This window comes from Cavia porcellus, unplaced genomic scaffold, assembly GCF_034190915.1.
Source record: "Cavia porcellus strain 051 isolate PalLab524CR breed Dunkin Hartley unplaced genomic scaffold, mCavPor4.1 scaffold_1, whole genome shotgun sequence".
NCBI classification, from domain to species: domain Eukaryota; kingdom Metazoa; phylum Chordata; class Mammalia; order Rodentia; family Caviidae; genus Cavia; species Cavia porcellus.
In genome coordinates, this window is record NW_026947484.1 from 110,220,432 (window position 1) to 110,247,586 (window position 27,155).

The following is a 27,155-nucleotide window of genomic DNA, read 5'->3' on the forward strand; positions in this document are numbered from 1 at the left end:
ATAATTTTTTATCATGTTTACAGATATAGGTTCACACTCCCTGTCAGGAAAGGCACAATGAGGCAAGAACCACATGTTTGCAGTATATGTCATTTCTCTCACAATGTGATTTGCCTTCAAATATAGTTGTATGAAACCATGTGGGGCCCAGGAAGAGAGTCAAGCCACTCACCCTTCCCATGAGCCACACAGATCACATGGGGCCTCGGAGGAGAGACAAACCAGTTGATCCTTTTCGTGAGTCAGCAGAAGGCATGCTGGGTCTGGGAGGAGTACAACAAGAAGTCAATTTGCACTGCCTATGCACCACACAAACCATGCCAGGGCTCAGGAAGAGATGTAAGTCAGTTCACCCTTGCCATGAATTGGCTGAAGCCAGGCTAGGTCTGGAATACAACATGAAGTTAATTTGCCTTTTCCATGAGCCAACCAGAGCATGAGTTAAAACTCAAGAATGCCATACCTCCCCAGTCCCCCTGTAAGCAAACAGCTAATTTCAAGGACAGGCTGAGTTGATAGCAACTGAGACACAAAACAACTAAATGCTTGTGTTGTTCAATTGGTTTTTCAGACCAATAGTCTGAGCATCTGTTAGGAAGATAACAATATGCAATATAGCAGCTTTGGGGGATTTCCTTCTGTCTTGTCTTTGAAATCTAATATTGTTCTCACTGTTTTGTTTTGTTCCAATGTATTTTTTAATTTAATGTTCTGTTTTAATTGGTTTCATTCTTTTTTAATTTGATTTACTATGTCTGATGGTAAAAAGATAACAAGATACATTATGGCAGCCATTGTTGATTTCCTATTTTTCTGCTGTGAAGTTCTATACCACTTTCACTGTTTTGTTTTGATTGGCTTTATTCTATTTTATTTTGTTAGGTTTTATTCTCTTTAAAATAAAAACAAACAAACAAAAACTATAGTCGCATACCAACAATACTAGCCAGTTTCTCTTCCTTCTTTACCCAGCTCACTGGCACTCCTTTCCTCAATTAAAATACTTTTAAGGACAAGATCAAACAGGAAAAGGCAAAACCTGGGCTAAGGTGAGTTGGCTCCCTAGAGGTTTGATATTCATGTAGAAGAACACAGACTTAAAGACATGCTAGAGCACATCTGGCCCAGTCTCCTTTGAATCTCAGAAGGTGCAGTAGAGCACAACCAGAGCAAAGGTGCTTGCAAAGCTCTATGACAAAACTCTTGCTGCTAAGAAGTATCAGTATCTCCATTATGGGAGAAACCTGCTTCTTCCCCTGAATGATTGTGCTCACTTGACCTCTCTAAGTACTCTCCCTCACTCTCTCTCAGATTGAAAGGAGAGGAGACCTTTTGTTTAACCACAAATCAGTCATTAATTGACTAAACAGATACTTTTTGAACTCATAATAAAATAGCTGTTATGTATTATATAGGTATTGGGGATAAACGGTGAACTGAACACTGAAATTTCATTCTATCCAAGTTGACAAAAGTTGGAAAATAGATACAAGTATTGTGTTATGGGCACACAGGACACTATGAAAGCAATTTATATGGTAAATAGTACTGAGACAGTAATATAAGAGAAAGAAACTTCCAACCTACTAAATGTCCAGTAAGAGTTCTTATACTCTAAAATTGAAAAATGAGTTTTAAGAACAATAGGGGTTTAAAAACAGAATACACTTATTGGGGAAAATAAAGCTTTTGCTGAGAGAGAGATAGAAGAGATCATGAGTGGGTTGCCAAAGACCCTGCAATTTTTAGGGTTATTTATGGAGCAAATCCGTGAGGTGAGGCAAGTTCAAGGTGGGGAAAAATAGGAAATTGCAAGGTGGGCATGAGGTAGAATAAAACCATGTTAAGCCAATATGATTGTGACTATAATTGCTCAGGTAAAATTGATTAACTCTGAGTCAAATTGGGAAACAAGTCACATAACAAGCAGCATGAATATAGAACAGAGGCTTTTCCTAGGGGTAGGGTCAGTGGCTCTTCCTAGCTTCCTCAAGGTGATCTGATACCTATTTAGAATATCAATCCCTGATGTTTATTCTTAGGAAGTATGTGGGTGCATTTTGTCTTTTGCCTTGAGACCTGGCCCACAGCAGAGGTGCCAACAAGGTATCTTGTCTTGTCCTTCAAGGGCCTAACTCCATCTGACTGCCTTAACTTAGTTGCCTATAACAACAAAATATATAAGGATTCAGAGCAAAAGCATAGGGTTGGATAATAGAAAAGACAAGAGATTGTTTCTTTCCAGTGACACAGAAAACCATAAAGCTTGGCTATTGGCAAAAGTCAGCTTGAAGGCTTACAAGATGGAAACTGAAGTACTTTTTATTACATGATAGCTATTTACTCCATGCAGTAGAGGCAGTCTTATCTGTCTAAGGATAGCAGTGAAGGCTCAGAAGGTTCAAGAGAAGAGAAAAAGCAGCATCTTGTATGTACCAAGTGATACTTGCAAGTACATAAAGAAGCCCAAGCAGTGCTTTGGGCCAAACCAAAGTGGCTGAACCTAATTGTTGTTGATATCAACTTGTCATGATATAAACCATGATACAAACCATATATTTTAATAACAAACACTATAGGGATGAATCAGCTAGATTGGGACTTTGTCAGTCAAGTGTATTAACAAGTCAACTGGACCAAGGAGGTTTATTATAGTGACAAATTTGTGGTTGAAATAACAGATTAAGGAAAGTATACTGGATGGGGAATAGTAAGAAGAATGAATTGAGCTTGGTGGGCATGGAGAAAGCAGAGTCTACAGACATAGTCAAACAAGTTGAAAAGAACACAGAAGGTGGTATAGTCTCAGAAGATAAGTTATATGGCTTCTAACACAGGCTCTGCACAATTCTATGCAGCTCCTTCGATCTTTTTGGCTATGTGTTTCCTATCCTATGTGTCATGTGGAAGCAGTAGCCAAAAATCCTCCATGAAACTTTTCTATGAAAGCACAATAATTGTCAATATTTTAGGCACTTAATTAACTGAATCAAATTCACTGCACCCTCATTAGTGGGTAGGGAGTACTTAGATTTCAGCTTGAGAACTTGATGAAACCTACCAAACTGTAAGGCTGTAATTGAACCTGACTTTCCTAGCCCCCAATCTACTTGCCTTTCTCTCAACAAGGAACTCACCAGCAAGCAGGATGTTGGAAAGAAAGTAAGACAGGACAAGGAATTTTGCAGGTATCAGGACATCTGGGTACATCTGGAGACACCTGAAAAGTTACACTGGACACCTAAAGGACTTTGTCCACTAGTGGTATAAGAAGGCCGGAGCACCTTGACCACAGATTGTATTAAAATCTTCCTGCCTACTGTCCCCTGCTTTCTATAAAAGAGACATGCTTCTCTTTGTTCCCTGCAGATGGTCTTATTGCCCTTTTCCTGGCTGCATCCAGGCATAATAAATTCTATGCTGTGTTGTCTTTATGCAAACTTGGTAGTTTCTGCTGGTCTCCATCAGCCCTCCCTTCATGTGTTTGAGACTCTTCTACTTAAGGCCTTGTTTGACTCAGAATTTGTGGTATTAGATTGGCTGACAAGTCATGCTTAAATCCTTCAGGAACTCTAATTCAATCCCTAAATTATGCCACTGTAATGCTCTTATAACAATCTTATCTTTATGGTACCTGGATTTATTGAGGGAAGGGATGCTCTAGGAAGGCTTGTGGGGATATGATCACAAAGTGACAGCTGAGCCATTGGAATGTGGGAAGTTGTCATCACAGTCACCAGATTAGCAAACAGCTTTCACATCATCTGTGGCTCATTGCCTCAAGCTTGGTGCAGTTTAAGTATAAAAGGATTTTGTTGACAGGGTCTCTTCAGTTCCATCACCTGCCCAAGGTTAGAAAGACAAGGTAAGTGCCCCTATTGACCTAATGGCAGTCTCGAGATGGCTAAGGTGACCACACTGTATATGAATGCTGCAAGCCATTTCAGGATGGAGAGGATGAAAATTGGCAATTCCAGTAAGGTGGGGTTCGTGGAAATCACCAGGATAATTCAAAAATGTCATCCTAGAAGGAGTGAATATTAATTGGAGACTGGGGCAGTGCGGAGTCAGGGAGATGGGAAAGCAACTCATTTGTGGGATAAGAGAAAGCTGAAGAATAGGACTAAAGCAGAGCACAGGGTACATGAAAAAAAAAAAAAAAAAAAAGAAGTTAAGGAAGATGGTGTAACAATGACCCAGGCTAAAAATGTGCTGAGTGAATAATTACAGGATATAAAAAAACTGTTTCATATCCTGTTGCTTTGAGTCTTGAGGAGAAACAGATCAGGTGGAAGAAGATGTTACCAGATTCTCACTTACCCAACTCTAGATTTCTCCCATGCAGGAAAGTACGATTGTCCTGCTATCATGATGCACCCTCTGGACCACAGATTTAACTGCTGAATTTCAGCCTTAGTAGAAAAATAGTTACTAACTAAACTTTTTATTCACAGGATTTTCAAACTACTTGCATTATGTTCTAGGCTCTTTGAACATTCTCCAAGATGTCCTACAAGCAAAACCAGCAGAAGTGCCAGTTCCCTGCCAAATGCCCCCCAAAATGTCTACTTGATTGCCACCCTCAGTGCCCACAAGCTCCTTCTTCATGTCCCCCTTCTGGCTCCCCTCCAGCCTCCTCCTTCTGTGTTTCCACCCGTGTATCTCTGGTATCTTACCGGTTTCCACGATTCTATCTGCACCAGCCCCAGTGTTCAAACTGCTGTGAAAACCTGTCCTCTGGATGTCCTGGCTGCTGCCACAACTCCGGAGGCTGTAACTGACCTGCAACTTTTGGGACACAAAGAATCATAGCTAAGGGCTAGTATTGAATTGATGCTTTTCTTTGCTCTCGCCTTCTTTCCCTCTCGCCCTGACCTGGCTTTTCAGGATATAGACTCTTCTTGCTGAGAACTACATGATTCTTGGTCATGGTGGTCCTAGGCCATGGAGACCTGAGTGCAAGAAAGAAAAAATCTGTCTCCTAAAAGACTTGTCAGTGTACAGAAATAAAACTAATCTTTCTTGGAACCTTGTACTTTTGGTGTTTGTTGGCTCTTCCAGAGGAAATAATTTTAAGTTGGATTTTTAAAGCAAACTTCCATAGTGATACAGCCAGATGAGAAATTTCCACCTAGACGGACGCAGAGTCTGAGCAGTTCAGAAGGCTGTTAGGAGAACAGATGTAGAGGGGCAAGATAGAGTGATGCTTCCAAAGTGAAGCCACCGAACTTCCTTCTCAGTGAGTACATTCTGCTCCCTAGATCCTTCTTATAGGGTCAAACTCATGCTCAAGAGAAGGCAGAGGGGTATTTGGAGTTTTCATATGTTAGCTTAAAAGCCACAAAAATCACTCTCCTTGAGCCAATATTCACATGACTTTGTCCTCCATTCCTTCATATAAGAATCAGAACCAACAAGACTCTATGTAGCAGGCAGTGTAATACCTAGCAGATCTTGATATTTCTATCTACTCCCTTCCTTTATACTTAATAGAATAAATGTGAAGATTCTGAGAACATGTTCTACAAGCCCTTTTCTTTCCAGTTAAACAGCAGATCATAGACAACAGCAAAGCTTCTGCTCATCCCTGGGAGTACAGTTCCTGATCTCGGTACTGACATGTGCCAGTGCTCACCAGGTCAAAGAAAGGGAGGGAACAATAGTTAATGCCCCAGAACCATTTATAACCAAGCTACGGCCTTGGAAGCATCTGAGTTCCTTCAGTGAGTGTGTCTCACACAAGAATGCCACCAAGTTGGTGTGTCTTACAAGAAGAGAGATTGGGAACTTTGTTCCAGAATATTATCTTGGCCCCAAATAAGTCATTAAAGGTAACCAAAGAATAAATAAGCCATCTGATAACTGAAATGTCTTCTTCTGTGACATTAAGGTAATATGTAAATATGATAAATGTTAATACTAAGCTGTTTAAGCCAGAAAAAAGAAACAAAACAAAACTGAAAATTATTAGTGCTAAGACCAGGTTATGATAGATGCGTTAGGGCTATATGCTACAAGATTTACCAATCTCTGAGAAAAATCCTGCAGGACTATTTACAAAGTAATAATTATGATTTTATCAACACTGTGCAACCAGGAAAAGCAGGAACAAAGACCCAACAGAAATAGAAGGTGATGAGACTAAAGGTAGGACTGTACTGCCATCTACAATCTATGGATTGTGCATCTCTTCAAACTAGTCCACTCCCTTAATTTATTAATGATGTAAACTTCAACACGTATATAAGATCTTGTCAGCATTCTATATGAGCCTAATGTAAATTTTCATTTGTAAAATTGTTCGAGTTCTTACAGTGCTTCAAAACTACTGGAAAATATTATAGAGTCCATGCTATATCAATAAGTACCCTATAAAAATTGTAAGTGATAATTTTCTTTATGAGTGCTGTAAACAAAGTGTATCATCCTGATGTAAATGACACATATTTTTAATTTAAGCATGCAATATGGATTTAAGAAAACAATAGGCCTAGTCTGATAAAACTACGAAATGACTAACATTTGACTCCAAAGCATGTAATCTCTAATTTTGTCCCTAATTCACATGCAGGATTGCTGGTTAATCTTGTCTTGATGTATATTTTCTACTGAATAAGAAAATGCATCAGTATTATTTATTTTAATTTTCAGTTTCAACATGAACTTGAGGTGCTACTCAACGTTATTAAAAGTTCCCTTCTTCTCATCAGTGAGCAGAGATGTTCTCTGGTTTAGCAAGGCCCGGGCAGGTCTGGAGGCAAACAATAAGCCATCATCCCCGCAGCAGGCTTGGACGCACACACTGACCTGCAGTGATTCAGTTGTGAAGCTCAGGAGTTCAGGAATAGGACAAAAGAACTGAGGAATGCATAGGCAGCAGAAATCCCAGAGGGCACTGCAGACTCATGTGCACAGCTTTCAGGCCCTCTTCCCCACACAGAGGGTACCAGCATGCCTCTCAGGACATACAGGGCTTTGGTTTCGAGGTGGAGCATTGTGGAAAGCTTATCTTCACTTAGGCAGCAAGAAGTGGGAGAATCTTGTATGGTATCCGTGGTTGGGCAGCTGGACGTCTTATAGCCGTCTGTTTCCTCTGCTTCCTGCACTGGGCCTGCAGAGCCCTCTATTAGGAAAGGTTAACGTGGCCTTCACTTTTTCTAAAGTTATTTTGTAAACTTTATTTCCAATTAGTATATATTTGCCATACATATTTATCACATTCCTCATAGAGAATTTGTATCTGTACATAATATGTCTTAATTCTGCGTTCCCCCGTTCCTCTCTCAATCTTTCAACCCTTCTTTTCCTCCTCACTTACAAAAGCTTTCTTAAGGCTATGCTTTCAGAGATCATTTCTATAGTATGTTTACTAGAGAAGTTTCTCTGATCGTGTGGAGTACCAAAGCCTTCCATTTTTCCCTGCCATTCTCTTTCTTATAAGCTATCCGCATCCTCTCCTCTCTTATTCCACTTCCCATGTGAACATTTTCTTCCTATTTTCCAATATTTATAATCTATTTGGGTTCTTTTTTATACTTTTGGTTTCTCACACTAGAGAAACTAAGCAATATTTGAACATGTGTTCTATTTATTTCATTTAAAAGTATTGTCTCAAATTTCATTCTTTCACTTAAAATTATCTCAAGTTTATCCTTCTTTATGATAAGAAAGTACTCAATTGTGTATTAAAAGTCATAGTTTATTTAAATCATTCCTTGTTCATGAGCATCTAGGCTATTTCTAAGATTTGATTATTACAAATTGTGCTTCTGTAAACATCGGTGTTATGATGCTTTTAATTCTTTGGAGAAGATACCAAAAAAGGGCTAGTTGGGTAAATAAAACTTCTTGTTTTAACATTTTTGAGGAATCTCCATACTGAATTCCATGGCGATTGTACTAATTTACATTTCCACCAACAATGGTGAAGGTTTTCCCCCATAGCCTTACTAGCTTTTGCTATTGATTGATTTCCTGATAATAGCCATTCTTTATGGATTAAGATAGTGTTGTTTTAATTTTCATTTCAGTCTCAGTGCTGTTTTAATTTTCACTTCTTGTGTGACCCATGATGTTGAACATTTTTGATACATTTATTTGCTGTTTCCACCTCTTCATCTGAGAACTGTCTATTCGTTTCACATATCCATTTTTATTAGGCCTTTAAATTTGGGGGAAGTTGATTTTTTGAGTCATTTATATATTCTTGATATTGGTCTTTTGTCTGAAGAATAGTTGGTAAATTTTTTCCCATTCTATGGGTTGTCTTTTTGTTCCTTTGGTGGTTTCTTTTGCTGCACAAAAGCTTTTTAATATGATATGATCCCAGTTGTTGAATCTTTGTGATATTTCCTGTGTGATTGGGGTTTTACTAATAAAATCTTTGCCTACACTTATGTCTTCAATAGTTCTATTTTATCTTCCAGCCAATTAAGTGTTTCTGGTCTAACCCTGAACTACAGATCCTTAGCCCCACACAGACTTTTTTCTCACAAAATGAGACTATATTTATATATTGTTTATGCATTGCCTCTCTCATTTGATTACATAGTGAGTTTTTCAAATTACCTAAACATATATTCTATGCTTTACTAACATACAGTATTCTGCTGCATGCTTTTAAAATGAAATCTTACCAACAGTGCATTAAAAATCTGTTTTCCAACATATTCATCAATAGTCAATGTGATCAAAATATATTTTGTGCCACTCTATCATTGAAAATTGGCTGGTTTTCTTTTCTTTCAATTATGAATAAACATTTCTTCAAAGTTTTACTAGCCATTTACAACTCTGTTTCTTTTCTGTGTCTCTCCCTTTCTCTGTCTCTCTCTGTGTCTGTCTGTCTCTCTGTCTCTGCCTGTCTCTGTCTCTCTGTTCCTCTCTCTCTCTCTGTCTCTCTCTCTCTGTCTCTCTCTCTCTCTCTCTGTCTCTCTCTCTCTCTCTCTCTCTCTCTCTCTCTCTGTCTCTCTCTCTCTCTCTCTCTCTCTCTCTCTCTCTCTCTCTCTCTCTCGGGCTTTGTTCATACTAGGCACTCCTATACTGAGCTACATGCTCATCCCCTAAAAGTCCCTGAGATTGCCCCTATGTGTCTACTCTAGCTCCCAAAGGACAGTGAGTAGTCTGAGTGGTCAGTATGAGAAACGGCTTGGATGTTTTGGGCTCCAGTGTCTGCACTCATGAACACATGGGTCCCTCGTACTGCAGATTGAAGGCAGAGCAGGAAGCAAACCAGGGATGGACTGCAGGGGCTATAGCATCTATTTAGTTTATATTTTTACTTCATGCCCTGCAAATGTTAAGGACATGTCTGCTTTCTGGTGTAAGAGAAGTTCCTAGTTACTGAGGTTATGGTGGCGGAACAAAAGGAAAACACAAATATAAAAGCTTTTCTTTTACCACTGTATTAAGTAATAATATTGGTTCAATTTCAAGTTCTTCTTCATGCTGAGTGATAAGCTAGAGACTGGAAATTTGAAAGCGAGTGACATAGGGTCTCTTGCCCTGCCTACATCCTCCAGTTGCTTTCAAAATCTTCAAAATCAAAAATCTTTCTTCCACTAGTTTGCCTTATTCTGAACTCTGCTCCAGTCACACCAAAAGTATCTCTCCAAATAGTCCTTTTTCATTTTCTACTCCAAATAATATTTTCCATTGCTGGGTATGAAAATGTCTCCACAATGCACCTCCCTAACCCATTTTTGTCTCCATTTGCTAAGTCTCAGTATGCCACACTTCTCAAGAAACATTTCCCAAAGTGCGAAACTTCACTTTGCTTTCAAATGATAAAGCATGGCAGACACATTACAAACTCAATACATTTTTGTGTATTTTAGGCTTGAGTTTTAGAAGATGAAATGCTTGTTAAACTGAGAAACTTCCTGTTTTTGTGGGAAAAAAATCAAGTGCAGTCAGACGGTTCATCCAGCAGGGGGCACACGCGAGTCAGTCAGCTAGTGGGTCACAATACGGGAGGGGAATTATGGTGTCACAGAGCGTTACCTTCTCAGAATCTTGGCACTGGGAAGTAACCATTTAGATCAGAGTGCTTTGACTTCTGATGGTCATGGCCTCACTAGGCTGCTAAGGAGCATCCTTCCTCTCTGTACTGGAATCAGCCACAGGAAGACCTTTAAGGGAAGAAGCCAAGTATGGGAATTGTGAATTAAACACAGCGTGAAAAGAAGCTTGTCGCCCGACCAGGTATCCCAGAGAATACTTGTCTTTTGGGCCCTCTCTCCATGATTTGTCCCTTTACTTATTTACAGAGCCTACATAATGTCATGCAGTGTGTTAGATGTGTAATACTGAGTGGTAAGGAGGCTTGTGCTAGGGAAACTAGCAGGCTGAAGAAGACAGAGAAATAATAATCTTATGAAGTATAAATATTTAGTACAGGAGGCTCCAAGAAAGAGTACCAAGGGATTAACCTTTAGGCCAACGAAGTTTTATTCAAGGGAGTGATATTTCAGGAGAATTTCAAGTTGAATAATACTAAGAACAGAAAAGGATGCTGAAGTTGTGAAGGGTGTGTTTTGACCAACAGATAGAGGAAGTATTGAGGGTGGGAGAGGGAGGGGAAGGAAAAAGGATGATGTGTTTTATACCTGAATTGATTACCCACAACGAATGTAATCATTATATGCTGCAAATATGCACTAATAAAATTTTTAAAGACAACCAGAAAGAGGTAAGCTGAGTTCAAAAGCACTCTGCTTGAAGCCAATCTGATGAGCTTGTAAGAACAGTGGCAGGAGGTGAGGCCCAGCTGGTGGGAAGAGGTCAAAGAGAGGGTAGCCCTGCCAAGGCTTCAGTGGCCTCGGACTTGGCACTACATTAAGCCTCCCTGAAACAGAACAGTAAGAAGATCTAAGATAATGGTGCCAGCCCTGTGACTCATGTACTATGACATGAATGGACAGGTTTCCTAGGTGAGCAGTGCAGAGGTAGGTTAAGACAAAGGAGTCATGAAGCTTAAAGAGGAGGTTATATACAGAAAGGGGACCTTTTGGGAGAGTTAGGAGTACAGTGATACGTTAGTTGGGCAAAGACCAAGGATCCAAAGGTTAGGGGGCTCAAAAAGGGTTTCTGGTTTTAAAGGAAAATACCCTCTGGAGCATGTGATATGGATATCTCCTGATTAAAGGATGCAGCACTGCTGAACAGGCAGCAGTGTGACAGTGGCCACAGTGCTGGCTCAGGGCAGGGGCCAGTGTCCAGGGTTGTTAAGCTGCTAAGGGATCTGTCATTGATTGCTCTATACTGTAATGGACAAAGCTGATTCTTAAACTCGTCTCAATCTTTGACATGGAACCACCATTCCACTGGGGACCTACTTCCAGACTAAACACAGAAGGCTCATTTTTAGGAGATTCTGTGGGAGTAACAAGGTGAGTCCCAGGGCTGGAGCTCTAGGACTATAATCCCGGTAACCAGGTCAACAGGGTGGGGATTGTTGTATAAAATAAACTCAGCTTAGATAAAGAATGATGGATCTTAACCAGTAGGTCTTTCAAGTGTCAAGAATGCTTGATCCATTCAGCACACAGATCTTCAAAGCAGAGAAAGAGGAGAAACACAGAGACAGAATAAAGCACAGGAGTGTAGTAGAGACAAGGAAGCAGATAAAAGAAACAGTAAAGGATGCAAAAACACATAGAAAAGCAACAGAAAACAAAAACTAGAGGTTCCCTTCCCCCTCTCTTCTCTTTGAGTATGGCTGAGCCTGGTCACAGGTCTGTGCCCTGAAGGGAATGGATTCAGGTAGCAAATACAAGCACAAGCCTCCCTGCACTTTCCTATGCCCTTATCGCTTATTTCCTATGGCCAGATAGACTCCCAAGTAGACATACACACACGTGTGCGCACACACATGCTACTAAATGAACTTGAGCATAAATGTTTCAGATTGTAAGGCTTCCTGGCCCTTTTCTGAATTTCTTCTTCTTTATTCTGTCTCTCCGTAGTTTGACCTTTGTCCTTCCTTTCCCCTCCGAGGCAAGTCGTGACATCTCAAGGCAGATCTGCCACCTCAGTCTTTGAGTAGCACTTCTTGACCTGGAGGGAGGGACTGGGTGACTCGTCCCACCCCACTTTCTAGAATTGCCACCTCTTAGGTCTTCATCTTAAAAGCAAAAGACTTGTTGAAGGTCAGAATGACTGCTGGATTAACTGGCAGGCCTCAAATCAGGAATGAATTCTAGTGAACCTCCCCCATGTGTGGCCTGTGAGTTGAACCCTCAGCAGGGGGTACAAACTCATTTCCCCTACTTAAAGAGATCACTTTTCCTCTCCATGTGGGAGCTGTTCCTGGCCCAGTATGGGCAGCAGCCACATAGCCAGAGGCTTAGGAATGTCATGGGGAATTGTGAGTGGCCCCTCTTTCCAAATGTCTTTCCTTGGGGTTCTAAGAGATTCAAAGCACTGTAAACCATAAAGGAGTCACAACCAGCTGCTCCTCAGACAACATTTGAAAACCAGTTCAGCCTCCTTAACATTTGCCAGGGACTTCTTTCCAGCAGAGAAAAGCTGAGACTTGGCTTTGATGGCTCAGAAAGTGGAGTGGAGAGAAACTGGATAAGGCTAGGTCTGAATATCGCTGCTCTAGTAGTGTGGTGACAGCCACCCTTCACTAGATGACACCCAGTTTGTCCAGCATGATGTGGATTTAGGTGAATACCCAGATGAAAAGGGTTGAGTCTGACATGCATCACCTAGGATGGTCAAGGCTCTGGGTCTATTATAAAGTCATAAGGGAGGTTCTGATTGCAAAGTAGGTCATCTGATAGGTGTGCTTTAGTAACTACCAGTTCAAAAATCCCACATGAAAATGATGATAGGGTTTTCTGTCTCACAGCAGTCACCCTTGGGAAGTCTTTAATTTGAAGTTTCTGTCTGAGAAGTAGCCCCATTTGTAGGAGTCAGAGAAGAACAGAAAAAATCTGGCCAGGTAGTGTGTGCCTATAATTCTAGGACTTTGAAGGTTGAGGCAGGAAGGTACCAGTCTGGATCTCAGTCTGGGCAACTTAGAGTCTTAACAAAACCGTTTCTCAAAATAACACAAAACAAAGTAATCAAGGATGTAGTTTAGTGTGAAGACTCTGGGTTCACACCACAGGACCATCCACAAAAAAATAAACGAATAAGACTCTAAACATGAGGCAGCATTTGGAGCAAGCCTGGCAGGAAGAGGGTCAGCAGTGCAGAGGCGGTACAAAAGCATGGAGGATCCAGTGGCAGGATTCTCTATGAAAGAAGCACCACAGGAGATCCATTCAGACAGTTCCTCCTTCCTTGCTCCTATGTTTAGGTATGGGCACAGACATGCATGCATGAACACACACACACACACACACACACACACCACAACACAAAAATACAGCCTGTGTTCTCAGTGGAAAGCCCATAGAAGTAACTGAATTCAAAAACAAGTTTGGGGTAGAGATTCTTGTCAAAAGTTCTGTGCATGCTAAAGGCCAGATGATGGCTGACATCAGCTGTTGTCACTGCAACTCCTACACTCATCCTTCTCCACCTGCTGACTGTGCTCTGACAGACCTGTACCTCCCCCACATGTGGCCTGTGAGTTGAACCCTTAGCAAGAGGTACAAGCTCATTTCCCCACTACGTCTACATCTGATCCTGGGCCAGATGCCAACCTGGTCTCTTTTTGCTAAGCTCTGGATACTTGATCCTCTGTCCTGTTCTAAAGCTATGGAGCTACCTTAGGAGAAACAGAATAGAAACTAAATGAGGGCTTCCCCAGGGGCCACATACAGGGCCTAAGTTCAAGACTCTTGATGGAAAATTTAGGCTTTCTAGGAAAGAGAAAGAAGATGACAAGCAAAGAGAATTATTCAGATATCCATTCCCAGAAGAATTGTATAGTTACAAAAGAGCTGAATGGCTGAAATTGAAGACACTTGCACGGTCTAATTTTTTCAACCTACTGCTGCCCCCTGATACAACTAGATTAAAAAACAAAAACAGGGGCTGGGGATTTAGCTCAGTGGCATAAGCACCTGCCTTGCAAGCAGGTGGTCGTGAGTTCGATCCCCGGTACCGATAAAAAGGAAAAAAAAAAACAAACCCTAGAAGAGCAAAGAGAGCCTCCCAGCCCTCAGGCCGAGGGGTTGTAACAGATTCAAGAAAGGCCAATAGCTGATTCTTCTAAGAACCATATTGCTCCCAGCTTCCTAGTGCCCCATTTAAGGCCAGAACAAGCACATGTGCTGGAGTGAGAGGGAAACAGCCTTGAATCCATTTACAAGATTTCTGAACTTCCATTGTCTTTATATTCAAAGGGGGATGAAAATGCCCACCTCTTAAGTTGATAATGGTCATTTCATGAGAAAATGCTTGTAAAATGCCTGACACTTGACTCTCAATCAGCTGGAGGGTAGTGCTGTTTTCACTAGCTGAAAGATTTAAGCGTATTTCTATTTTGGTCTTTTAGTTTCTCAGCTGGAAAATGGCTCCATAGAAGGGAAATAGTGCACTGACGTGTGTGAAACCATGAGGTCATGGGGCTGGTGATTCCTCCAGAAAACTTGCTTTTCTAAGTCTGAATCATCACTCTGAAGATAGATGCACCTGTGAAATGAGAGAGGAGGAAATGAAAGCCAGCTCCCCAGATTTCTTTCTGATCAGAATATTTGCTTTTATTCTAGGACTTTTAAATCAGAAGACAATGTGTGACCAACCGAAATGTAACCAGTGCTGCCCATCAAAACCATCAAGCTGCCCACAGACCCCTCCATGCTGCCCACAGAAGCCCGTGTGCTGCCCACAGAAGCCTGTGTGCTGCCCACAGAAATCTCCATGCTGCCCAAAGAAACCTCCATGCTGCCCACAGAAGCCTGCTTGCTGTCCACCAAAACCATGCTGCCCACCATGCTGCACTCAAGCCCAGTGCTGTACTTGCCATGGGAAAGAGTCTGAACCCCCTAAAGTGCAAACTGAAGACGTCGGCTCTCAAACCCAAAAGGAGCCTGGAAGTCCACAAAACAGAGCCAAGCCAGGCACAGAGGGGCAAAAGAAACCCAACAAGTAGATTATTCCTGAAGCCTTGACCCAAGGTTGGGTCAAGGACAAATGAAGGTCAGGCTAGAACTACATTTAGAAAAGTTGTTGTCTTAATGACCACCAATGCCACCCAACTAGAGTGCCCCTTCCTAGCCTCCTCTGTCCCTCCCTAGTCTTCTCCCCTAAGGAGGCTCCCAATTGGAAATGGAGGATTGAAAAGCCTGGACACATCTTTCTTAGTGATCCTTACATTTAGAGAGCTAGAATAAAAGAGCAATGAAAAGAACATTGCCCTCCTCTATTTCTTTACTTACTGTGAAAGTCTGGTAAGCTCAAGAAAGTATTCTGAGTGTGTTCTGAAGAGCCATGGAAGCTAGAATCCTCCAGTACAGGGATTTTGCTAAGCCAGAGTTAAAGTGATTGGCTCACCTTGAGTTTATCTGCATTCCAAGAACCACTTCAGTGCTAGGCAAAGACTAGGATGGTCAGTCTTGCAAGAATCCTAAGACCCCAGGGTCCTGGGAGGGGGGGGGGAATTCAACTTCAGACCAAGCAGGAATACATAAGGCCCTTGAGGTGACTGTTTCCCCATCCCAGAGATTTTAGCCAGAGGTGGGACTCAGCTAACCACAAGTTAACAGTAAAGTCAGCTATAGCACACAAAACACTCCATATTTTGATTAGTTTGTGGGAGTGGAATTCTTAAACAGGAAGGACGTTATAAAACTCCAGAGGTTGTATTGGGATTAGTTGATTCTTCTTTTCAGCAGGGTAAGCATTTCTTCAAAAGTTTTGGCATTAAAAGTTAAGGCTCATTTTTCAAACTGTAAACTGATGCTTATGAAGCCTGAACAATAGATCACTCTATCTGTGTTCCTGGGGGGGAACTGACTGATTATTTCTAACCCTGGAAAAGGCAAAACGCTCTCTCTTGGGTGTAGACTTCCATAAGAAGAGAGCCGGTCCTAGGAGTGTCTCAACTGGCTGATGACTTGCAGGTCAGAGAAACTTACATGCAGGGATGCTGAGAGCAGTCTCTCATGCCAGGCTGGGGAAGGTCTCCATGAGCCCATCAACAGTCCAATTGTAAGTATCACAGATCCTTTTCACAGCCTAGGTCCCTGGGTGACCTGGTTTGGGGGATGGATACAGTAGGCACTGGAGCCATGACTTCCAGACTTTCAGAAACACTGAACTTTAGCCTTTCCAGGAAAAGAGAGGGGGTTCCCAAGATGAATGAAGTGGGTAAAAGCCTTGCCAGAGCTTGGCTATATAATCCACTCCCCATGCATGGGAAGACAGCAGAGGAAAGTCTTTCACCTGCCTCTCTGAGGGTCTCAGGAACACTTGCAGTTACCAAAGGCCCCTTACCCATTTTGTGGGAGGTGAAACTGCAAGGCTGTGGGAACAACTGTAGCATGCTGCCTATTGCCCAGATCCCAAACTTTATTCCAAGTCCCAGGTTCCACTCCTTGCCCCATCAGGCAGACTCCAAGCTGGGGCTTTCCATAGGGGCCCACCTCATCGTAGGGTGCTCTCCCTGGGAGGGAGTCTCTCCTCTGCTCTTCCCATCCCAAACCATTGCCTGGCTCTTTTTTCTCATATTATTTTAAGGTTCAAGCATGTTTCGAGTTTCATGTTGTTCATTCTTTTTTATTCTTGAGTAGCAAATACCCTCATTTTTTGTATATACCACATTTTTCTTTTGGGGGGTCATTTCCAATGTTTGGCTATTACAAATAAAGTTGCAGTGAACAGTCATCAGAATAATCTATATATGGGCATAAGCTTTCATTTACTTTGAGTAATATCTTAAAAGAAAATAACTTATATACAGGTACGTATTTTACTTTTTAGGAAATGGCTCAACTATTTTTAAACCTGGCTGAGATATTTTACCTTCCTCTTAGGAGTATGTGGGAGTTCTAGTTGTGTGCTTGCCAATTTTTTTTTTTTTATGCTCAGTTTTTCAAGTTGTAGAAAACATAAATAGCGTCTACTGTTACTAGCAGATAGTGCTATTTCATTTGGCTTTGAGTGCAGTTTCTTAGTGCTACTGATATGGTACATCTTTGCTTTTGATTATTTGTCTCTCTCTTTGGGAATTATCTTCCCAAATAGTCTCCCCCTCCCTCTTTTTTACTGAATTGTTTTATTTATTATTGTTGAATGTACTAGTTGCTTTTCTGTTACAAAATATATGGTAAATGGAGATGACTTGAGACCATACTCAAAGTGAAACAAATTCACATTTATAAATATTATTGTCCCCCTAGTACAAAAAGTAATAATAAAAATAAAAAACTGATAGAGTAGTAAGATCCAAAATGTACAATAGATATTGTAATAATGAAAGGGGAAGAAAGTGGTCAAAAGAAAAGACCAACTGGGATAGGGAAAGGAGAAAAGGAAAAGATTATATGTATGTAAGTACACACATATAGCTGTATGTATGTATATGTATGCAAGATAACTACTAATCTTTGTTCATCAAAAAGAATAATTTGTGCTGTCAGTGTTTGGTTGTTTGATTATTTTTTTTATGTCTAGATCTTGTAGCCTGAACAACTACTTCTAGGAAAACAATATACAATATATTAACACTAGTGTTATATTATGCAATATGCAGTATATTAACATTAGTGTTAATTTCCTACTTTTTTGTAATTCTGTATCATTTCCATCCATTTTTCTTCTTTGCTTTCAAAAAAAAATTCAACAATCACAATTTAAAGAAGGAAAGGCAAATTTTGGTTCATGTCATTCATTCATTTTTATTCCAGTGGGTTCATTCCATGGCAGAAACAGGATGGCAGAACACATAGCAGAGAAAGCTCTGGCCGCAGGATAAGTAAGAAGCAGAGAAGAGAGAGGCCAGGGAGGTGAGCACGTCATTCTAGGTCGGCCCCCGGTAGCTTTTCCTTTCTAACCAGGTGTCACTCTGAACCTGAGACATTTGGGGGTCATTTTAGATATAAACCATACTACTGAATGTTGAGGGTTCTTTGTCACAAAGTGATTTACACATTTTTTGCCCAACAGTGTGACTTATGTTTTCCTCTTTCTTGTTTTTCTTTTTTTTCTTTTATTTAAAAGGAAAAAGAGAAAAAAAACAACAAAACAAAGTGGTGTAAGAGTACGCGTAATACAGAACTACATAAAAACATTGATAAAGTCCAGTTAAGCAATTGTTTTTTTTTATGAAGTTTTTTGTATCAAATCTAAGAAATACTTGCCTAACTTCTTTTGTGTTTTCTTCTGATGGTTAATTTTTGTGTGTGGTGAAAGGTTCAGACCAGGGTTTATCACTTGTTTGTTTTGGGGTGAAGGAAACATGTGGCTATCCAGCACTATCTGTTCAAGACTTGCCTTTCACTGCTAAACTGCCTTTGCATTTCTGCCAAGGATAACTGGCCATATTTGCTGGTGTTTATCTCTCTTACACTGGTACATTTGTCTCCCCTGACTCATATCTTATTTAATGTAGTTTTATAGCAAGTCTGGAAGACAGGTAATGTAAAACTTCATTTTATTTTCAAAGATGCATTTAACTATTCTAGGATCTTTGATGTGTTATATGTATTTTAGAATAAACTTTTCAATTTCTACCAAAAAAAAAAAAAAAAAAAAAAAAAACTCCTGCTAGGATTTTTTACTAGAATTGAATTAAATTTATAGATTAAATTTTTAGGGAAGAGCATAGGATAAATCAAATGACAGTACTAAATCATTTGTTTTGCAGAATAATGCTTCATTTACTTAGTTTTTAATCTTTTTAAAATTGTATAATTTTAAGTGAAATCCACTCATTTTTTATCATATTTTCCCTAAGCATTTCATAAATTTCAAATACTGAACTGCAAACAGTGTTTTAAAAATTTTGCTTCTGATTATTCAGTTTGTATACAAAAAGTTCTTTTCCATATTATAAATATGTATAAGAATTTATTCATTTTTATAGCTTCACATAAAGTCTAATATCAGAGTGTCATTTGTTTTCTTCCAAGGTGGGAATGTGTCGCATGTCTTCTTTTTTTTTTTTCTGCCATTTGAGGATATTCTTTTTCTTCTTAATATCTGACAATTTTTAATAGACATCGATGACAGATTTCAAAAAATGCTTTTTCTGTCAGATATGGAGAAAATTATGTCTATTATTTATTCATGTAATGAATTGGTTGATTTTTGAGTATAAAACAACCTTGCTTTCCTGAAAATAAATCCTGTTGTATCAACCATTTTGGACTTGTTTTAGTAAAATTTGGCTAAGAAACTTGGCTTCTGACTTAAAGAAGATAATTTTGTTATTGATGGTTTCCTTTTCTTGTAATATCTTTGCTCTCCCCCCTTTTTGATGTCAAAGAATGAGGATCTTATAAAAAGCTATAGTCCCTTATCTTCAATTTTTCTGGAGCAGTTTGTGGAAAATAGGTATAATTTTTTCCCTATGGTGTGATCATTTGTGCCTGTAGGTTTCCTAATGGGAAGAATTTTAATCATAAGCATTATTTATTTAATTGTTTTAGACATTTTTAGGCTATTTCCTTTAAAATGAACTTTGCTAATTTTTTTCTTATTCAGGTCTTTATGTATATTGGCACAAACTTCTTCGTACTATGCCCTGATGGTTTTTAATGTCCTCGGAATCTGTAGTAAAGTTACCTCTTTTACTCTTGCTATTTGCCCTTTTGTCCCCTCTCTCTTTTTCCTGGCAAGTGTTTCATCAATTTATTGATATTCCCAAAGTATAATATTCTTGTTTCGTTGGTTTTCTATATTATTTTCTCTTTTCATTGATTTCTGCTCTGATATTTGCTATTTCTTGTTTGTTTTAATCTATTTTTACCAGTTTCTTAAGGTAGAAGACAAGGATATTATATTGAAATCCCTGTCTCATATGACCATTTAGTATAAACTTTCTCTGAAGTGCTATTTACATGCTCCAAAGTTTTTGATAAATTATTTTTGTTTTCCTCTTCAAAAAACTTTTAATATCTTCTTGATTTATTTCTTGATCCAGGAGCAAATTTGTAATATTTTATTTATTTCCTATATGTTAGGAAATTTTCAAGAGGTTTGTTATTGATTTCTATAATTATTTTGTGATCAAACCACTTATTTTATATGATTTAAAATCTTTTAAATTAATTGAGACTTGTTTTGTACCTCAGATAACACTACTATAGTGAATCCTCCATCCTCACTCAAGAGTATTTTCTTGTCAGGTGGAGAAGTTTACAAATGAAAATTTGGTCATTTTATTTAATAGAATGTCTCAACTACTCTATCTCTAAATGTTTTCTGGTCACTTGTATGAAGAATTATGTGAGTAGTACTGAACACAACTGTGAGTTGTAGTATTTCTTGTAATCTAATAATTTTTGCTTCATATATTTTAAAACTTTTATTGCAAGCAAGTCATTTAAGATTTACTAGTCCTCTTTGTGAATCTGCTTTGGGTCTTTTCATCTGATACACTGCAAAAGTCAAAGCTGCTGCATGATTTCTCCCGAGCACCCATCTCTGCACCTTCCTCCAATCTAGTCTCACATAACACATCCCTATCTATGGAAAGCTTCTTTGCTGATTTCAGAACACTGCTGTCTCAGGTCACTAACCCTGCACCATCTTCCCTAGCACATCCCTATTGTCATGGTGACCTCCTTGTTTTCTTTAAGTTCCTGCTGTGAAGTCTTCCTTAGTTATTGTGTTTTTTCACTCCTTAATCCTTTTTCTTGCCATACTTTCTGACATAGGGTTTCTTAACACTTAAGAATGCTTTGTAGTTTAGGTAAGTGTTCATTTTATTATTAGTTACCCCACACAAGCACTGCAATGTAAAATTTATAAAGGAGTTCTATGCCTGTTTTGTTCAATATCCTTGGGGTCAAGCATATAAGCTCTCAAAAAGCAGCAATTGAAAAACAGTCAGTTGGGTAGAAGGTAGAAAAACCATCGCAACAGCAAAAAGTGAATGCACAAGGACACAGAGGTGACTAAAGACCTTGTCCATCACCTAGGCCAGCTCTGAGCACCAAGGCAAGGTTTCCCCTTTGGAGACTCTGTGTCATCCTCTGAAAAGCGAAGGCTGAACTTGGAAGCATGCAGCACCCCCAGTTCTACCATTCTTCAACCTGCTTACTATGTGTGACGTGGAGGTTTGGGGTGATTGGACCTGTGGTTCCTATAGGAGAAGCAAGGAGCGGGATAGAGAGCCTGGAGCTGAGCAAGCATGCACTTGCCTATGAGCAGAAGTCCGGCTCATTCTCTCCCTCCATAGTGTGCCGACCTCTCTCCCTGCCCCTCTTCCCAAAGCAGGCTTTCTAGAAAAACCTGAGTGGCAAGAAAATAACTTTTCAGCTGCTTCAGCAGTTTTAAGCTTGCCTGTCTTCTGGTTTGCAGCCCTTCTGTACATGCAGGTCTCTGAAGACTGGTACTCAGTGGATATTTCTGCCATTCTACAGAGGGGAATGGAGAGAGTAGTATGGGAGATGCCAAATTTCATCACCTTGCTAACTGTGAACTATTGGCTAGGGACCGTGGTACTCTGATCCTAGGCTGTGTACTGTGTAAAGAAATATATAAGAGTGAATGAGGACGATGGATATCATAGGGACTAGTAAAGTTTGTTTCTTTGTTTTGTTTGAGACAGGGTTTCTCACTATGTAGTTCAGGTCTGGCCTGGACCTCACTTTGTAGCCCAGGCTAGCCTTAAACTGGCAGTGATCCTCCTTTCTTAGCTTCTGGAATGCTGGCATTACAAGAGTGCACCACCATGTCTGGCAGGTTTGCTTCTTTTATGTTCCCCTGGAGAGATGTCCCCTGCCTTTGTTCTGCTCACACCTGTTTCCATCTAGTTCTATTTAGAGTGTTCACTTGGCATTGCAGTGAACTGTACTCCTCTCTTAGATTTTGGATTTGTCTCTTTCTCAGACCAAGATTCCCTGAAAGCAGAAGCTATTCACGCTGAACCTGGGACTTCTTCAAATCAGGGATGGTGTCTCCCTGTTAGACTGGGGAACTAGGCCAGGGCCCTCCCCAGCACCCTGACCCATCTGGTGCCCCACAGGCTTGTGTTCCCCTTGACTCTCAGCACTGTGACCTGAATTAATAAGAAGTGTGTCAGTGAGTGGAGGAGGATGAAATGGGCACTTTTTACAGCTTTGCATTAGAACAGCTCATTTGGAGGCCATAAGCAATCAGACAGCTTCATGACAAATAGACCACAAGGAGGTTACAAAGAAGCCTTCTTTGGGCTAGTTCACAAGGGCACATCATGACCCAGGAAAGAGAGGGAAAGGCAGGTAAGAGACAGAAATGTCTCTTCCAGGACCAGACATTTTGCCAAAACCTCCTCGCCAGACACGTGTGTATCTGAGTGACTTTACTTTCAGGGGTGATTTTAAGAGGAGTTACACTTCCCAGGTGGGAGCTGATAAAGGATGATCTGTCCTGCACATCTCTTTAGTTAGTGTGATAGGGAAAAAAGGGTGGGAGTGATCTATCCTGAGCCCAGGGCCCAGTCCCAGGAGTCTCAGTGCTTCCACGTGCTCATCTAACACTCCAAGACATGTCAGGGGGGTGCTGCACAGATGGGCTCGGTTCTTCAGTTCAGTTTCTATTTTGTGACCGCCCCTTCTCATCTCTCTGAAGCACGTCCCCTACTTGCTTTCACCATATCCTAGGGCCCTGGAGGTCTTTCTTTCTGCCCCTGCTACACTGCGCTTGTCCTGCCCCTGCCTTTCCACCCTTGCACAGATCCCAGAGAAGACTTATTCTGCATGGTTCTTCACCAATCTTTCCCACTTTTTGTGGTCTGGAGCACCTTTTCCAACTGTTTCTGATTCAGTGTGCTGGAACTCTATGTACACCCCTCTGTGTTACCTGGATTTCTTTTCTGTGTCAAATTCCATCCAAACTGCCATCTTTCACCCAACACACACAGGACCCAAGGGTCCTGAAACTCCCCTGTGCTCTAGGAGTGCAAACCAACTCTAATTTCTCTGTGAGGCCACCATGAGGGCACACATCTGAGCACAGGAAATTGCAGTCTCCCGTGCTGGGCCAAGTGTCACCTGAGGCTCAGTAGCAGGCAGAGTAGAGGAGCAGAGAGGCAGATGACCTGGCATCTACCCATCTCTGCTTCTATATACTGTGTGACTTTGGAGCTTGTGTTTTTCACTGGAAAAAAAAAATCTTTGGAAATCTCATAACCTTTCTTTAGGCAGATGCCATGCTACATTTTATTAGCAAACATTTGCCATGACTGCCAACAATAAGCCAATTTCTTGGGTGCAAACTATGTACTAAGCTCATATATTACTTCATCAAACCGTCACATAGACCTAAAGAAACCTCTGTATCTTTTTACCAAGGGACCTGAAGCTCATAGAGGTAGAATTTCCAAGCAGTAAAGTGTGAAAGTGCAATTCAAACTCAGCCCCATCTGACTCCCGTGCCATGGCCCAGCCCTGAACAGTAATCCTCCTCTATAGTGGGGTAGGCTGAAACAAAGACCAGAACCAGATGGAATGTAGATCTCTATTCCCAGGGGGATTAAGGCTCACTGAAAGTTTTTTTTTTTTTTTTTGGCTGAACAAGTGAGAAAATATGCTTCCTCCAGAAAACCCAGAACTAATCATGTTAGGGTGAATGACTTACAGAGTTGGAAAATGTCTTTGAAGTCATGTCTTGCAACCTGTCACAGGCATCAGATGTTTCAACACCTGATGGAGCACTCGATGAGGGAAGATAACCCCAGACTGGAGGTCAGTACACCTGGGGGTCAGCCCCACTTTGCTTCACACTTACTATAGGCTCGGCTCGTGGGTAACTCATGACCTTTCTCTAGGCTTTAATTCCTATTTGTCAGAAAAGGGGACAAACTCCAGTGGAGAGGACTAGACTCTGAACTTTTTAAAGGCAGATACTGTTTTATAGTCATCACTTATTTATCTCCATTGCCTTGCATATAGTAGGCAGTCAATAAATAAACACTGACTGAATGAATGCACCAACCATAATAACAACTTTACATCATGACTTGCTTTTAGGCAAGGCTGTTACTTCTTTGTTCCAATTGAAAATTCACTCAAAATAAAATCAACCATTTTAAAATGAATAATTCAATGACATTTAGTACATCCAGGTATTGCACAACCATCAACTCTAAAGTCATAACATTGTCATCACCCCAAAAGAAACTCTGCACCTATTAGGCAGTTGGTTTCCCTTGCACTGATTCTAGCAACCTCTAATCTGCTTCCTGTTCTTTATTAATTTAAATATGTTGAATTAAAATTATCAACTTTTTTATGGTTGGAAATCAAACCCAGACATTAGCTAAGCATTGTACCACTAAGCTGCTACATCCTCAGCTCTCAATTATTATTATATTAATTATTTAGAGAATCTCTTATGTTCATGGCACAGCAAGGCACATTTTCTATGCATTCTCTAAGAACCCATCTATCTCAGACATTATTGTCTTCTTGTACAGAGAATCAATTACAAAGAATGCGATTTCTTCGACAATGAGCCCAAGGCAAAAAGCTTTCCTTTTAGCTGGAGAAGGGTATACTATCTTCCTTTTTTATCTTCTTGAGATCATTTTTTGCTGTTGCTTGCTGCTATCAAGAACAAAACTGCGACTCTCTTCTCACAGCTTCTGGATCCAAGAGAAAGCACTAGCCCTAGAGATGGAAAGTCAGAACTAGTAATCAAAGAAAGGAGGGAAACGAGGAGGAAGATGTGAGAGAAGCAAACAAATGAAATCAGACGGGTCTATGTAGAAGCCAAGAGAGGAATAATTATTTTTGGGGGGCTCATTCTTGGTCTTTGCCTTATTCTTTTCTGAACAGCGGATGTTCTGAGTAGGTAAATGAGGAGCCAACTTTAGGTTTAGGTGGCAGTGAAAGAAGACATGGAATATTCAAGGTATGTTGAGAGGCTAACAGTGCTCATTGTAAACTGAGGGATGGTGTTGGAGACAATGTCTTGTGGAAAGGAGGCAGCTCTTGGCAAAGGAGAGGAGGTTAAGAGCTCAGGTGTCAAGACGTGCCACATCAGACATGACTATTCAAGATAGAAATGTGGGATTTACTGGTTCACATTGCCTTGCCAGTACCATCCGCCATCACTCCACTGTAGCAACTTGCTAAGAGTTCTTCTTATCATCTCTATCCCTCAAAGGCAGTGAATTGTCTTAAGCAATACCCCCACCCACTACCCCAAAGACTAAGCAACTCTAGCTAGGTTGTTTCATTCAGGAGACAAGAGAGACAGAGACAGAGAAAGAGAGACATAGAGGGAGACACATACACAGAGCGGGGAGAGAGACAGACAGACAGAAAGACAGGTGAAGAAAGAGATCAGCCATTTTCTGCCTCTGGAAGAAAAATAGCCAAGGCCTCCTTGCATTGGGGCAGATTTGGGTCAAGTCTTCACCATGTGTCATGGGATATGAGCTCACTTTCATTATGCTGGATAAAAGCTGGACAGTTATTTGGACGCCTTTTGTGGCCTATGATGTCATTCATAAAGTACAGAAACAATCTTTCCCCTATTATGCATTCCCAGTTCCTAAATAGGGCAACCTAAGGGCATAATATGGGCCCTGTAAGCCATAAACGGCTGGATCTTCACACACACACACACACACACACACACACACACACACACACACCCCTGGATTTGCTTGTTGATCAAATGCTCACACACACCATCTTCTCAAAGCTCTCATTATGCTGTGAATCAGAGGGTGGAAGGAAGATAAAGCAGATACGCAGCTTCTAGAAAGCCACAAGACTCATGTGATTTCCTTGAGCAAGGTCTGCTGCTCTGGCACTGATGGTCACAGGCTGAGGAGAGGGAGAGGCAGATTCCTCCCATGTGAGCTCAGCTGCAGAGCACAGGGAATCTACGTCCACATGATAATAGGTCTTATGAAGCTATAGAAAGCATTTTCTCTACCCCAGTCAAGGCAATGTAAGACCTTTGAGTGGGGTTCAAGAAATAGAGTACGAGGAAAGGTTAGCTTCCCAGAGACTAGTCAATCTTTGTGAGACCTCCGCCATCTGCTTTTCCAACCTGAACCCTAAAAACATGGCAAAATTAATACTGTAAATAGATCAACTTGGAATTTTGGAGGTGGTGCCTGTCAGGATAACTGTGAGAAATTAGGTTACTTATCAAAATTAGCTCCAAAAATAAGTATTCTTGTCACATCACTCTAATATATTTTTTGATCAGGTTGCAAAGAAAAGAACTTAAATGTATGATGTCCATAAAATAAGCTGCTAAACAAGCATTCAAAAGAAAGACAAGTCACAATTCAGTTTTAGTTTTACACACAAATACATTTTAGCATTAAATGTTAGTAATTACCTTTATGCAATGAGATTCACCGGTCATTCGTTCCTTCATGCACTATGGATTGAGTCCTTGATGCATAGAATAGATTTTGACAGATTTTAGGAACATAGTAGAAAACATATCAGGGATACCCCTGCCCTTATGAATAAACAAGAGAATGAATACATATAAAATAACTCTAGAGTTCTGTTAAATAAATAAAGTAAACCAGAAGGAATCCTTCAACTAAGGTAGTCTGAGAAGGCGTTTAGCTAATCCCTACATTTAGCTCAAAAGCCCATCAGAATGTGGGCCTTCGGGAGGATCATACTTACAGAAAGCAAACAGGTGCCCAGCCCTAGAGGGAAGTAGACATCTGTCCTAGGAACTAAAAATGCTCAGAAAGGTAGGAGAGAACCTACCAAGGAAAGATTGGCATGCATTGGTACTTGGCAAAAAGGAGGAATCAAGCATCCTGAGGTCTTTTAGGCCCTGCCAGTGAATTTAGACTTTATTCTTTCACTATTGTCCTCAAATTTCTACTCAGATTTCTTAAGCTAATTTTTAAAAAATGGTTTAGAGAAGGCAGTGGATGATATGATCATTGTGTTTCTATGCTTGTCAAAAAAATAATGATAGAAAATGTTTTATTATATAAATACGTACTCACCATTAAATATTGTCTCTATTCAGTTCTTTTTGTCTATAATGCTACAGGCTTTGGAGTTTTTATGAGCATGTCTTTTTTGGGAACTTCTGCAAACACAAGGTTGGGGGAC

General features: G+C 40.4%; 1 protein-coding gene across 2 annotated transcripts; it reads left to right on the top strand.

Annotated features, from left to right (window-relative positions):
- Nucleotides 1–3,839: 3,839 nt before the first annotated feature.
- Nucleotides 3,840–5,028, top strand: Lce7a (late cornified envelope 7A). Of its 2 annotated transcripts, none has more exons than XM_063233341.1 (2): nucleotides 3,840–3,865; nucleotides 4,455–5,028. In XM_063233341.1, the coding sequence occupies exon 2, from the start codon at nucleotides 4,506–4,508 to the stop codon at nucleotides 4,779–4,781; it is 276 nt and encodes a 91-aa protein (XP_063089411.1). In that variant the 5' UTR covers nucleotides 3,840–3,865; nucleotides 4,455–4,505; the 3' UTR covers nucleotides 4,782–5,028. The 2 variants fall into 2 exon arrangements, with proteins under 2 accessions (XP_063089411.1, XP_063089424.1); XM_063233354.1 differs by having other exon boundaries at nucleotides 4,485–5,028.
- The last annotated feature ends 22,127 nt before the right edge of the window (nucleotides 5,029–27,155 follow it).